The sequence below is a fragment of the Engystomops pustulosus genome, chromosome 2 (genome assembly GCF_040894005.1).
Source record: "Engystomops pustulosus chromosome 2, aEngPut4.maternal, whole genome shotgun sequence".
Taxonomy (NCBI): domain Eukaryota; kingdom Metazoa; phylum Chordata; class Amphibia; order Anura; family Leptodactylidae; genus Engystomops; species Engystomops pustulosus.
This window is the reverse complement of record NC_092412.1, coordinates 175,089,273-175,103,673: the sequence shown is the minus strand read 5'-3', so window position 1 is coordinate 175,103,673 and position 14,401 is coordinate 175,089,273. Positions and strand designations below refer to the sequence as shown.

General features: G+C 40.7%; 1 protein-coding gene across 1 annotated transcript; it reads right to left on the bottom strand.

The window, feature by feature from the left end:
- Nucleotides 1-1,062: 1,062 nt before the first annotated feature.
- On the bottom strand, nt 1,063-9,278 carry LOC140118906 (gastricsin-like). The gene is made up of 9 exons (XM_072137350.1): nt 9,123-9,278; nt 6,848-6,989; nt 6,181-6,298; nt 5,079-5,209; nt 3,844-4,043; nt 3,476-3,583; nt 1,811-1,955; nt 1,500-1,598; nt 1,063-1,370 (listed from the first exon to the last, which is right to left on the bottom strand). Exons 1-9 carry the CDS (start codon nt 9,176-9,178, stop codon nt 1,218-1,220), a joined length of 1,152 nt encoding a protein of 383 aa, XP_071993451.1. The 5' UTR covers nt 9,179-9,278; the 3' UTR covers nt 1,063-1,217.
- Between the last annotated feature and the right edge of the window lie 5,123 nt (nt 9,279-14,401).

The following is a 14,401-nucleotide window of genomic DNA, read 5'->3' as shown; positions in this document are numbered from 1 at the left end:
TCCTGGTTATCTGTTCACTTTTATGTATGTATTATATTGTATGAATAAATATTATGTACTGAACTATCTTGTTATCATTTGTATTTAATAAACATTTTTGTAAAAAAAAAAAAAAAGCACTCACTTTGTGGAGCCTCTCTTCCACAGGCGTATGATAAATAACCCCTCTTTATCAGTTGTAGACTTTTTTAGAATATTTTTGAAAACATTTTGGGTATTTTATTTTGGGTATATTTTTATGACATTTATGCCCTCAAGGTTCTCCTTTAGTTGCTTAAAATTTCCCCTCCTGAAGTTTAGAGTATTGCCCCTCTACTAACCATCTTATTCAAGGATAATTCAAAATGAATGATGTTGTGGTGATACAGGTGACTCCCAACCTGCAATTTTCGCATCCTGTCTGTTATTTTGATCAGGATGAAATCTAGGAGTGCCCCCCCCCCCTTCCTTTTTGTTAGGTCCTGGACTTGTTGTGACATGTAATCGTCTTTCTAATTGGAAAAAACTTGCTGCCTTTGTAGGACCTACAGTTTTATGCCCCCCAATCTATAATAACTTCACATTCTTTTTTTCTTGCAGATGTCATCACACTAGATTGACTTGAGACCCGATTTGACATATGAACAAAACCATCAAGCTTTTTCTTTCATATGATCATTTTTTAAGAAGACTATTACTGTCTCTATTAAAAGACCAGCCAGAAACCGATTTTTATATTTAGTCTGAATATTGAATGTGTCTCTTAAGATAGACTTAAATTAAGCCTAAATTACCACAATGCTGAAATCTTTTGATTTTGTAAGATTGCATGCAATCTTGTCAGCTAGGGGTTAATAGGGTGTTTGTGTTCACATCAATAGAACAATGAAAAGAGATACCATGTGACAGCATGAGAAGAATTGTACCCCTTTTACTATGTGCTGAGAATAGTGTTGGATAATGCAGTAGAAATAATATAGTTCAAAAAATGTTGGCAAATACAACGGAATAAAAATGATTTGCCTGGAATTATCCTTTCACCATCAAAGAGCATGGGAAACAAGGAAAACAATATGTAGTATGTATTTTTGTTTGTAGCCAGTTTATTGTTAGAAATGGGAAACATGAGTAGGAAACAAGAATATTCCACACAATGTACTGAAATCTAATGGGCTGATGGATGTTGTCATCAATTGTGGTGTTCTTATGTTCCTAACACAGTGGTTTTCCAAAGCATTTTATGCCAATTGAGCAAAGCCAACACGGTTGTTTCCAAAATCGAAGACTGAATAATATTCCCTCAGGAAAACATCACCCAGGATCCAGAGAGGGTCTCCATTCTGAGCAGGAAGGCTGATATCCAGGAAGTTGGCATAACAGTATCCATTCTCCTAAAATATTAACATATATATAATGTAACCATTTTCAGAGTTAAAAAGTCTGAAGACAGTTTTATTGGGTATAGTGTTATTAGTATCACTATGAGTATTACTAGAAGAGGATAGGTTTCACATATCTACCTGAATGATATATGCAGATGCTGGCAAGGGAAAGGTGATGCCATTGATGGTGAAGCTGAGACTTGGCATATTCTGAATATTGTTGCAGTTTATATTATACTGAAAATAAAAAGCATAAACTGGATGAGCCATATTTTATGTAAAAGAAGAATTGTCTTGTGAAAAGCAAATTAGTTATCCCTAACAGATGTTAGATATCTACAAAATGTGTTCAGGTAAGTATCAAGATTACAATAGACGAAGATAGAAAGATTTGTGTGTGTATTTAAAAGACTTTTGTAGCATTTATTTTTTAATTGTCTCATTCTTACGTTTCCACTTTGAGATTGGATGCCAAGGTATGGCAGCAGCTGTTGCATATATGTTTGGGGGATATTAAGCTGAGTGGTTCCAGTATCTACAATAGCTTGACAACCACCACTGCACCAGCCAGTAGCTTGCCCATTAATGGAAAATCTGTGAAGATAAATTTAAATAAGTCAAAATGAAATTGAGTAAATAGCTAAAAGACCTAGCATAAAATAAATGTCTTCCTTTTGTACTGTGTATGTAACATGGACCAAGAGATAGAAAATTATCTCCTCAAACACTGGCATCATTGATTTGTAATATGTAGTATCCAATGTTCATGAAATATTCTCATTTTTTTATACATTATGAAATGAAGTCATTGCTGGGATAAAGCTAACCAAAATCTAATATGAATAAGTACCAAGACTTGGGCTTAATTGAGGCAGGTATATTATACCCACAATTCTTCTGAGCTGGATATACAGTATAATACTTACAATTTAAAATGGGTAGAATTAATTGTTAGGGGGTTTGTATTAGATTTTGAATATTTGATGTAATCATTACATATTATATCTAAATAACTCTTTAAAAAAAAGCTTTCCTTGTTATTGTAGGCAAGACATTTTCATAAAACAATAAACATGATTTATACAACCAAGATATGTAAGACAGTTTTTCTCACTTGTATAGCATAATATCCATCTGTTTGGCTTGCTACATCTAGTAAACACCATTAAATCCAGTATTGAACATGCTAGTAACTAAAACATTTTTATGACTTTCATAGTTTTAGGCCCAAGAATGCATGGTGGCTGCTGATATGGCATAGAAGTCTTTGGCATTCACTCACAGTTGCCCTCACAGGGGTGAGGAGCGCTCCACCTCCTGCATCTGGTTGTATGGTCACCCAGGCTATGGCCCGAGTGAGCATAGATTCCTGTGCAAGAGGCCTCAGTCTGTTTTTCATAGCTTAAAGGGGTATTCCAGGAATATGAACACCTGATAGAAAAACCCATGATGTTATAAATAAATGAATGTAACAAAACTCAATGTTATGAGTCACAAAATGGAGCAAAAAAGTTTGACTTTATGATTCACAAAATGTTATGGCCTCTCTAAAGAATGTGGAGTTATCACCAAGATGGCTGCCACTTGAAACTACACATCCCAAGATCCTTTAGTTCTTAGTAACTCCTCCCCCCTCTTATGCTCTGCTCCCAGTGATGATGTAACAGACTGTCCTGCTCTGTTACCATAGTAATGATGTGTAACTTCCATAACCAAAACACTGGCCATACTGGATGCACTGCAGCCAACCGACTACAGCCAAAATTAGTGATGATCACATGACCTGCCCAGGCAGCTACAGGACATGTGATGTGGACACGTGACCAGTGGCATCTTCTGTTCTGTGTCTTCTCTGCGCAGAGGAAATTAACGGACTGTTTAAAGGGCCAGTAGCATTTTAATTCTCTATTACAGTGTATGTCTACAGCATTTTTCTGCTAAAGGGAGCAAAATTTTAGATAACAACAAATTACATATAAGTTTACATTTTAAGGGCCCTTTTGTATATGAATTATGCTGATTCCTGGAATACCTCTTTTATCTGAGTTTGTCTTGGATGAATAAAACAAACATATATAAACATAAAAATAAATACAATATTAAAAGAAACTCACTCTTGAAGAGCAACTTGCCAGTAGAGATCATTTGAAAGTGGAGCCCAGTTAATCTGTCCAGTGTAAAGGCTAGTATCAACTCCTCCAAACATAACCTCACCAGATTGGCTAGAAACAAACATTTAAAAAGTAAGATAGATGAGACGTGTTAGGGAAAAAAGGCTCTAAAACCTAAAAGAAATGCAAAGCAAAATTATGGTTCAACTTTTTACTATCATCACACAAAAAAGACTATGAACTTCTTACGTCACTGTAGACATAAGTTCATTGACCCCTATTAAATGAATGTAACATACATGTTAAAAAATAACAATATTTATTTTAATATTCCAATGTAAATGTACTCTTAAACATGACAGATATCTTACCTTCCAAGGTAGATACTGAAAATGGGTTGATTAAGGAGGTTCTGCTGTAATATCCCTTGCATTACAGTGGTTGCACTACCAACTGAAAGACCAGGATAAGCTAATCCCAAGATACCATCAAATGGGGAGTAATAGAAGTTGCCAGAGGGCTCTGTAATGGTCAGACCAAATTCTTGATTTGAGATGGTAAGGCCTTGAATCTAAAAAATGTATCCAAAGGAGATAACAAAAGTTGTACTTATATACTAGCTAAAACAACACAAAAATGGCCTAATATTATTATAATATTATAATTATAATATATTATAATACTAAAATAGGAATATTTTAATCATCCATCATACTCCAAATTATATTAAAAGTGACCAAAAAGCTTTATGCACAGGTCTTTACACAGAAAACAAGCCCTCAAACAGCTAAATTGACAAAAAATTCTAAAGCTTAGGCACTTGAAAGCAAGCTATGCGAAAAATGTTTTCCCAAAAGGCCTAAACCTAAAATGTCCCCCCATTTCCCAGTGTTTATCCCTGTAACGGAAAATAGCTCCCAATTTTACAAAGTATAAGAAATTCAATAAAAATTTATCAAAAGGTATTACAGTCCTCAAAATGGTAGCATTGAAAATGTTATCAAAAGTCGTAAAAAATGACACCACCCACAGCTCCGTACACCAAATTATAAAAAAGTTATAAGCACCAGAAGAGAGCAAAATGAAGAATTTTTTTTTGTACAGGTTTTAATTTTTGTAAATGTATGAAAACATTATAAAACCTATACAAATTTGGTATCCCTGTGATTGCACCGACCCAAAGTACACATGTCATTTAGGACACTCAGTGAAAGCTGTAAAATCCAGGTCCACAAGAAAACGGCGCAAATGTGTTTCTTCATCATTTTCACTGCATTCAGATTTTTTTCCCAGCTTCCCAATACACGGCATGGAATATTAAATACCATAACTATAAATTGCAATTTGTTTTGCAGAAAACAAGCCCATGCACAGCTCTTTACATGGAAAAATTAAAAAGTAATAGATTTTTGAAGGTGGGGAGTGAAAAATGAAAACGCAAAAACAAAAAGGTCCAAAACTGTTGCGGTAGTAAGGGGTTAAACAATGCTTAATTATGCAAATTTTCTAACAAAAAATGTATGCTGCTGGATGACATTTGAGCTCCATTGTTATACAAAATCAATGCCTCTCAGAAATGATTATCCAGATATACACAATAACTTACATAGACAGTATCATATCCAAACACTCCAGTGACACTGCTGGCAACATTTCCACCTCCATATCCCATATTGAAGCGTTGTCCATTGGAACTGTAGGTTGATGACTTGCTTGGGTTAAATACATGATGGTTGGCTAAAAAAAATGTTTTATTTTTTAATGTTAAAAAGTGCTCTTTCACAGCACCTTATTACAACCATATCTTAGCAATTAGTGTTTCTTTCTCTCACTATTATTAAAGGAAATCTACCATCAGGAATTTACTGTCACCCATGAACATGACAGCACTGTTGTGCGGGTGCTCCTCACCAGCAGAGGCCTCTGTCGGGTTCACAGAACAGGTCCGTCGGACCCCTCGTCGTTCCGTCAGACTAATGGAGCAGACGGAAATTGCCTAGCACTGCGGTAGGCGATCTTCATCAGCTCCATAGAGATTACTGTAACAGAACGGTCATGTGTGGCCATCTGCTCCATTAGTCTGACGGAGCAACGAGTACAGAGACCCCCACTGATCAGCAAGTTAGGCCCTCTTCCGTGGATAGGGTCTACATTTTATTTGTGGGAAAACCCCTTTAAGTCCCCTCAACTAGTCCTGATTTAAAGATCTCCTGTATAGAGAAATACTGAGAATAAATGGATGTACTGTACAATAATAATAATAGTTGTTTCCTAAAAATATGATCTGTTACTAAAGAAATGGGGGAATTTAACATTACAGTTTTCTGACTCTATTTCCAATATTTATTTTTTTTTAATGGAAGCCCCGCAAGCTACTTTGGGCTTGCGGCAGAGACAGATCTGAAATCTCCACCAGGTCTAACCTGGAGCCTCTCAGTATATCCAGCGTGCAGTAATTCAATATGCCCCCAGAGTTGAATAATAATAAGTTATATAGTTCTGTATAAGGATATTTCCCCTTCACTTTTTTATTGTCAGCTTACCAGATTCATTTATGTCATGTGAACAAATCGGATACTTGATTCTGCATTAGAAATAACGATGCTAAGCAATGACATATAATCACATCCATCCAAACAAATTTTTAACATAAGTATGCAATTATACTATGGGACTGACATTATAATACAGCAAACTATGATACTCACTGCAGGCTGTGCTCTGACAATATGTGGATGGGACCCAAAGGTTGGAGGAACCGGTATCAAACAATACCAGGAAGTTCTGGGGTGGTGTTCCAATACTAATTGGTCCATAGTAATATGTCTAATTACCAAACATAAATGTATATCAAAGCTTTATTAACAAACATACAGAAGGAAACAAGTATACATGGCAAAGCTTAAAGGGGATCTACCACCCGATTGAAGGACTGTATGCAAATGAGCCTCGGGTTCATTTGCATGCAGTCTTTCATCCTGGTGGTAGATGTCCTTTAATATCCATAATGCTACAAGACTAAGTAACAAAAGTGATGAACAAAACACACACGCCATCTTACAAGTTCACTGTACTGTGCACTGTGCACTAAGTTCAGCATACTTTCCAAAGATGTGCAGTGGCAAACAGACAGCAAAGAAATGTATTATTAATGTATTTTAATTTTTAGTAATTCATACTTTGTGTCCAATGAGAATGACACTGTCCACATTACTGTGGATTTGTAGCCTATAGCTACTCTACAGGGATTATAGAAACAACCTTTTTTAAGTAATTACACTTTTTCTTTCTTTTGACTAATTTTTGACTAATTTTCAATCATTTAATGAAAGTAATTTAACTAAAATAAATACTGAATGAATAGTTATAACATACATCAAAATACATGGACTCAGTTGCGACAGCAAATCCTCTGTATTTATCAGACAGATCAATCTTGTGCGTCTTCAGGTACTCATCTAGAACCCCATCCTCCCTCATTTTCTGCCGAGCAGACTTTCCTTTAGTCAGAGGAACTCTGAAAATGAACATAAATAGTATAAATAAGGTGTGATGATGTTACATTTTAAGTTATATGCCCCAGATCAAATATATCGTATATTCCGTATATTCTGTCTAGTCTGGGGTCGTCTTATACGCCGGTAATCGCGACCGCCCGCCGTGTATTCACGGCGGCGGTCGGGTCGCGCTGCATGGAGAGGGCTCACGGGCTGAGCCCTCTCCATAGCCGGTAAGTCTTTGCTGCATATTGCAGCAAAGGCTTACCGGTAACACCCGCGATCGGTGCTAGCACAGCGATGGCTGCCGGCAAAGCTGCCGGCAGCCTCAAAAAGATAGCGGCGCATGGGCGGCGATCCGTCTCCATGGTAGCCTCGGGTCTTCTGAAGACCCGAGGCTATTTCGTTTTAACCCCTTCATTACAATGTGCTGATAGCACATTGTAATGAATGTGGAAAATCCCCATATACTGCCATACTGTCCGAAAATGCCCGATCTATCAAAATATGATAACGGTTTTTCAATGCGTTTAACCCCGTAACGGAAAATAGCGCCCAAAGTCGAAAATGGCACTTTTTTGCCATTTTGAAAAATATAAAAAAAATCTATAAAAAGTGATCAAAAGGTCGTACAGTCCTAAAAATGATATCATTGAAAATATTATCAAATTTCGCAAAAAAATGACACCACCCACAGCTCCGTACACCAAAGTATAAAAAAGTTATTAGCGCCAGAAGTTGGCAAAATCAAAAAAATAATTTTTGTACAGGAGGTTTTCATTTTTGTAAATGCATGAAAACATTATAAAACCTATACAAATTTGGTATCCCCTTAATCGTACCGACCCAAAGAATAAAGTAGACATGTCATTTGGCGTGCTCAGTGAAAGACGTAATTTCCAAGCCCACAAGAAAAAGGCGCAAATGCGTTTTTTCACCATTTTCATTGCATTTGGAATTTTTTTCCCGCTTCTGAGTACATGGCATGGAATATTTAATAAAATAAAAATTTAAGGTACAGTATGGTCATTTACAGTAAAATGGACGATGGTAATGTTGTATGTTGTTGTATGCCTTATGTTTATGAGCAACAGTTTTCCTGCTATATACCTGCATGTCATAAGAATTTAAATTAAAAAAAGGACCATGTTAAATTCAAATCTGTTTTTTTTTTTAATTTTTACCTGTGTTTTGTAAGTGTTGGAATAGGGGTAGTCTTATACGGCGAATATATCTTAAACTCTATACTTTAACAGGAAAGTAGGGGGGTCGTCTTATACACCAGGTCGTCTTATACGCCGGAATATACGGTATATATTTAAAGGTCTTGCTTTTTTTTCTAGCCATGGAACTATACAGTGAAAAGAGCCACAAGCATTATCAAGGCATAGTTCCTTTTCAATTTGATTTAATTATTTAAATAGGTTAGGGTTTAGGGTCAATCTAGTTACACTCATTACAATGCTGGATACATATAATAACAAGGATCATTGTAGGGGGTGCTACTAAGAGTCAAAATAGCGTTGACCCCAGACTACACAATTAATATTAATGTAGACTTCAAAACAAACATTAATTAAAAAACAAAAATGTGTGTTTTTATCTTCACTCAAAGGACATATACCACCAGGATTAAAGGTTGTAAACCAAGCACACTTATGTGCAGGTCTGTGTCATATCTGGCAGGATCTGTTCTTCTTTTAGCTTCTTATGCCCTTGTTTTTATGAAAAGGCTTTAAAAACTATACAAATGAGCCTGAGGGGCTCCAGGCTCCATTAACATCTATGTAGCTCAGAGCCCCTCAGATTATTTTTCATAATTTTTAAACGATTTTCTTGTAAAAGCAAGTGCATAAGAAGATAAAAGAAGAGCAGATCCTGCCAGAGGAGGCACACACCAGTATGTCGGTGTGCTTGGTTACAATCCTTCATCCTGGTGGTAGATTTACTTTATACTATTTAGTTATGTAACATTTATGAAAAATTTACTTAAGTTATGTGAAGTCAGAGAAAAGTTAAGTTTAAAATGTCCCCTACATGTGTTGAGAAGACTACAGATCACTAACAGTAAATTCCTTGTGTATCCCCATATATTCATAGAACTGCTTATTCAATATATACATTAATCTGATATTACATATGATTTCACTTACCTCACAAGCCCCTCTGAGAGGTGTAAGCAAACAAGCGCAAAGATCAAAACCTTCATGATTGTGGTTTTCCTCCAACCTTGTACCAGAAAGAAACTGGCTGATTTCTGTCACTTGCAGAGATCTTTTATACTGTCCACCTCCTTATGTAATGCGATAACACCATCAGTATCTTTTATTGTGTTTGCCCTTCTGTCTAGCAATATTTAAATTATGTTAAGGTTTTGGCAAAAATATGAATTTCTTGAGATAAAAATAATTTCAGTTAAACAAAACCATAATAGCTATCATTAAAAGTTAACCTTCAGGTTACTTAGATTGTTTGATCTATTCTACTGAAATAATTCATTGTTGTAGCCTGGCATAAATTATTTTACATTATTATAAGGTCTTCTAATTTTATTTAAGGCAAACTGTCAAGGCTATTTTGAACCACCCACAAGCCTGTATAATTTATACCTGCTAATATTCCCTGGGTACATCTTCCAAAGATGGATTAGTACACTTGATATGGATTAGTATTACACCTCCTATTTTTTTTACTTTATATGTTCCTTATGAGGTCATAAATGACCCCTGGGCAACATTTCTTTTTATCTACAGTGAAAATGGGGAAACAACGATGTATTGGGCAGAGCTGTACTGGGCCTCTATCACAGCCTCTATCTACTACGTAGCTGTTATACAGCTGTATGTAGTGAGGAAGGGAGAAGCCAAATAAAAGTTTCTGCCTTCTCCCTAGGGCAGTGATGGTGAACCTATGGCACGGGTGCCAGAGGTGGCACTCTGAACCCTTTCTGTTGGCACCCAGGCTGTCGCACCTGGATAGATTCATCAGACTGGACTAGATTATTCCTGCAGTTCTCAGTTCTCCTGCTGTTCTCAATGCTATTTTAAGGTGACACATCCTTGACTGATTGGAAATGCAGGAAGAGTGAGAAGGTCCAGATTATCTTTTGAGGTCCCCTTGCTGGCCCCATGATTCTTCTTGTACAGAGAGACCCTGGAGAGAAGCTCGTGAATTTATCCTCCTGCTTTCAACTATGTTGGTGGCTTCAGGGGGCCAATATGATTGAATGTTGTGGAAGAACATGGAGCAATAAGTTACTGTTTAAATTGTTATGTTGGCACTTCATGGTAAATAAGTAGGATTCTGTTGTAGTTTGGGCACCCAGTCTCTAAAAGGTTCGCCATCACTGCCCTAGGACATCCGTGTGTCTGTGACAGCTGGAGACCCTGTTCTGCTCCTGTAATCTGCGCAACAACAGGAGTAACGACAGAGATGCTGATAGACGTTGTTGCAAACTCTGAATCACACTGCCTGCTTGCTGTCCACAGAGAGGGGACAGTCAGAAACAAATGAAATTAAATCTTCCAACAAAATGAAGCATGATAAATAGAGATGAGCGAACATACTCGTCCGAGCTTGATGCTCGTTCGAGCATTAGCGTACTCGAAACTGCTCGTTGCTCGGACGAGTATTTCGCCAGCTCGAGAAAATGGCATCTTCCGCCGTTGTGATTTTTGGCGGCCAGAAACAGAGCCAATCACAAGCCAGGAGACTCTGCACTCCACCCAGCATGATGTGGTACCCTTACACATCAATAGCAGTGGTTGGCTGGCCTGATCAGGTGACCCTGGAATAGACTAGCCCCTGCCCGCGCTGCTCGGATTATTCTTTGTCTGGATGCCGCTAGGGAGAGAGCTGCTGCTGGTCAGGGAAAGTGTTAGGGTGTTCTATTAGAATAGTGTTAGGCAGGAGTGATTCTACAAGAACCCAACAGCCCTTCTTAGGGCTACAATAACGTTATATATTTACCATATTGTGAGGAATATGCAGGGAGACTTGCGACCGTTGTGTTTAGCTCTTAGTGACACACATATCCACCTCAAACACCGAAGTAGGACAATTTATTAGGGGTTTGATTTGAATTAGGCACAGTCTGCTGATTTATTTTTTTTTAATGTTTATTTATTTTTATAACTCAAAGTAATCTGGCAAAGCAGTGTGCTTTCAGTGTAGGCTAGAAAATAGCCATAGGAGAACCCCAACGGCTTATTTAGGCCTACAATAGCGTTATATTTTACTTTTTATTGGTTTGCTTGTGGCTGGGCTTGCTGCCACTAGTAGTGCAGCTAGTACCATATTGTGAGGAATTTGCTGGGAGACTTGCGACCGTTGTGTTTAGCTCTTAGTGACACACATATCCACCTCAAACACCGAAGTGGGACAATTTATTAGGGGTTTGATTTGAATTGAAAGAGGTGTCGGACGAGGAGGAGACACGGTTGTCAGACAGTGGTGAAGTTGTTGTCAGGGCAGGAAGTCCGAGGGGGGAGCAGACTGAGGGATCGGAGGATGATGAGGTGACAGACCCAAGCTGGGTTGATAGGCCGGGTGAACACAGTGCTTCTGAGACAGAGGCGAGTCCTATAGCAGAACAGGTTGGAAGAGGCAGTGGTGGGGCCAGACGAAGAGGCAGGGCCAGAGCTGGTACATCAGCGCCAAATGTTTCACGTAGTCAAGCTTCCGTGGCGAGGGCTAGATTTTCAGAAGTCTGGAGGTTCTTTAAAGAAACACCGGATGACTGACGGACTGTGGTGTGCAACCTGTGCCAAACCAGGATCAGCAGGGGTTCCACCACTACTAGCTTAACTACCACCAGTTTGCGCAGGCATATGAATGCTAAACACCCCACTCAATGGCATAAAGCCCGTTCACCTCCGGCCGGGCACACCACTGCTCCTTCCCCTGTGTCATCTGCTAGTCAGCCCCCTGCCCAGGACCCCGGGCCCAAACACCTCCTGTGCGAAAACCCCATCTTCGCCTCCACGATCCTCCACAGCATCCACCAGAGTTCTGCTCTCCATACCCCAGATGCAAGAGCGCAAAGGGAAGTATAGTGCAACCCACCCACACGCCCAAGCCCTCAACGTCCACATCTCCAAACTGCTTAGCCTGGAGATGCTGCCCTGTAGGCTGGTAGAGACTGAGGCCTTTCGAAACCTCATGGAGGCGGCCGCCCCTTGGTATTCGGTCCCCAGCCGCCACTACTTTTCCCGATGTGCCGTCCCAGCCCTGCACAAGCACGTGTCAGACAACATCATCCGTGCCCCGACCAACGCTGTTTCTGACAAGGTCCACCTGACCACAGACACTTGGACGAGTGCTGCCGGGCAGTGCCACTATATATCGCTGACGGCACATTGGGTTAACTTGGTGGAGGCTGGGGCCGAGTCTGACACTGGGGCTGGTCATATACTGCCGACGCCAAGGATTGCGGGGCCTACCTCGGTCCAGGTCTCAAAGGCCTACTATGCCTCCTCCTCCTCCCACCCCTCCTCCACCTCCTCCTCCGATTTACCATCCGTGGGCATGGCGCCATCAGTCGGTAGCTCTAGGCACAGCAGCAGTGCCATCGCTAAGCGACAGCAGGCGGTGCTCAAACTGCTGAGCCTAGGCGATAAAAGGCACACCTCCCAAGAGCTATTACAGGGCATCACGGCGCAGACTGATCTGTGGCTGGCACCGCTGAACCTGAAGCCAGGCATGGTTGTGTGTGACAACGGCCGTAACCTGGTGGCGGCTTTGCAACTCGGCAGACTGACACATGTGCCATGCCTGGCCCATGTGTTAAATCTCATAGTTCAGCGTTTCCTCAAGACATACCCCAATCTGTCTGATTTGCTCACGAAGGTGCGCCGCATCTGTGCGTATTTCAGGAAGTCCAGCACAGATGCTGCCACTCTCAGGGCAGCGCAGCGCTGCCTCCAACTGCCCGCTCACCGACTGTTGTATGACGTGCCCACGAGGTGGAATTCAACATTAACCATGTTATCCAGAGTTTACCAGCAGCGCAGAGCGATTGTAGACTGCCAGATGTCAACTTCCACCAGAACTGGTAGTCAGGTCAGTCAGCTTCCTCAAGTCTACAATGAGGAGTGGACGTGGATGTCTGATATCTGTCAGGTGCTGAGTAACTTTGAGGGTCAGTGGCGATACCGCCATCATCAGCCTCACCATCCTGCTGCTTGGCCTGTTGAAAAACTCTCTGATCAGCATGAAGTCGGAAGCTTTGCGCTCGTCACAAGAGACGGGGGAAAAAGATTCCCTTGTTGATAGCCAAAGCACCCTCAGGTCTGTTTCTCAGCGCATATCGGAGGAGGTGGAGGAGGATGAAGAGGAAGAGGAGGAGAATGTTGGCGAGACAGAAGAGGGGACCATTGTTCAGTCCTTCACTGTTCAGCGTGTATGGGCAGAAGAAGAGGAGTTGGAGGAGTTGGAGGAGGAGGAAATGGACAGTCAGGCCAGTGAGGGGAGTGAATTCTTGCACGTTGGGACTCTGGCACATATGGCAGATTTCATGCTAGGCTGCCTATCCCGTGACCCTCGCGTTCAAAGAATTTATTCCAGCACCGATTACTGGGTATTCACTCTCCTGGACCCACGGTACAAGCAAAATCTTTCCACTCTCATCCCTGGAAAGGAAAGGAGTGTGAGAATGCATGAATACCAGCAGGCCCTGGTGCACAAGCTGAAACAGTATTTCCCTTCTGACAGCGCTAGCGGCAGAGGGCGTACTTCTGCGGGACAAGTAGCGAGGGAGAGTAGGCGAGCAGGCAGCTTGTCCAGCACTGGCAGGGGTACGCTTTACAAGGCCTTTGCCAGTTTTATGTCACCCCAGCAAGACACTGTCACCTGTCCCCAGTCTCGGCAGAGTAGGGCTGATCTTTACAGAAAGATGGTGAGGGAGTACGTAGCTGACCATACAATCGTCCTAAATGATCACACAGCTCCCTACAACTACTGGGTTTTAAAGCTGGACATGTGGCACGAACTGGCGCTGTATGCCTTGGAGGTTCTTGCCTGACCTGCCGCTAGCGTGTTGTCCGAGCGGGTTTTCAGTGCAGCTGGTGGCATCATCACCGATAAGCCTGTCGACTGACAGGCTGACGCTTATCAAGATGAATAAAGCCTGGATTTCTCAGGATTTCCATTCTCCACCAGGTGAAAGAAGCTCAACCTGAATAATGTATGTACTCCTCCTACTCATTGTCCTCCTTCTCCTCCTCTTTGTACACCAAAGCAGAGGAAACTGGCTATTTTTTGCCAGGGCCAACTGGCTCTAGCTATAGTACTCTATGTATTTAATTTTTCTGGAGGGCCACCTACCCGGTCCTCTGTTTTAAACAATTTTTGGGAGTGCCACATACAGGCACTCAATCTATTTAATTTTTCTGGAGGACCACCTACCTGCTCCTCTGGTTTGAAAACTTTTTTG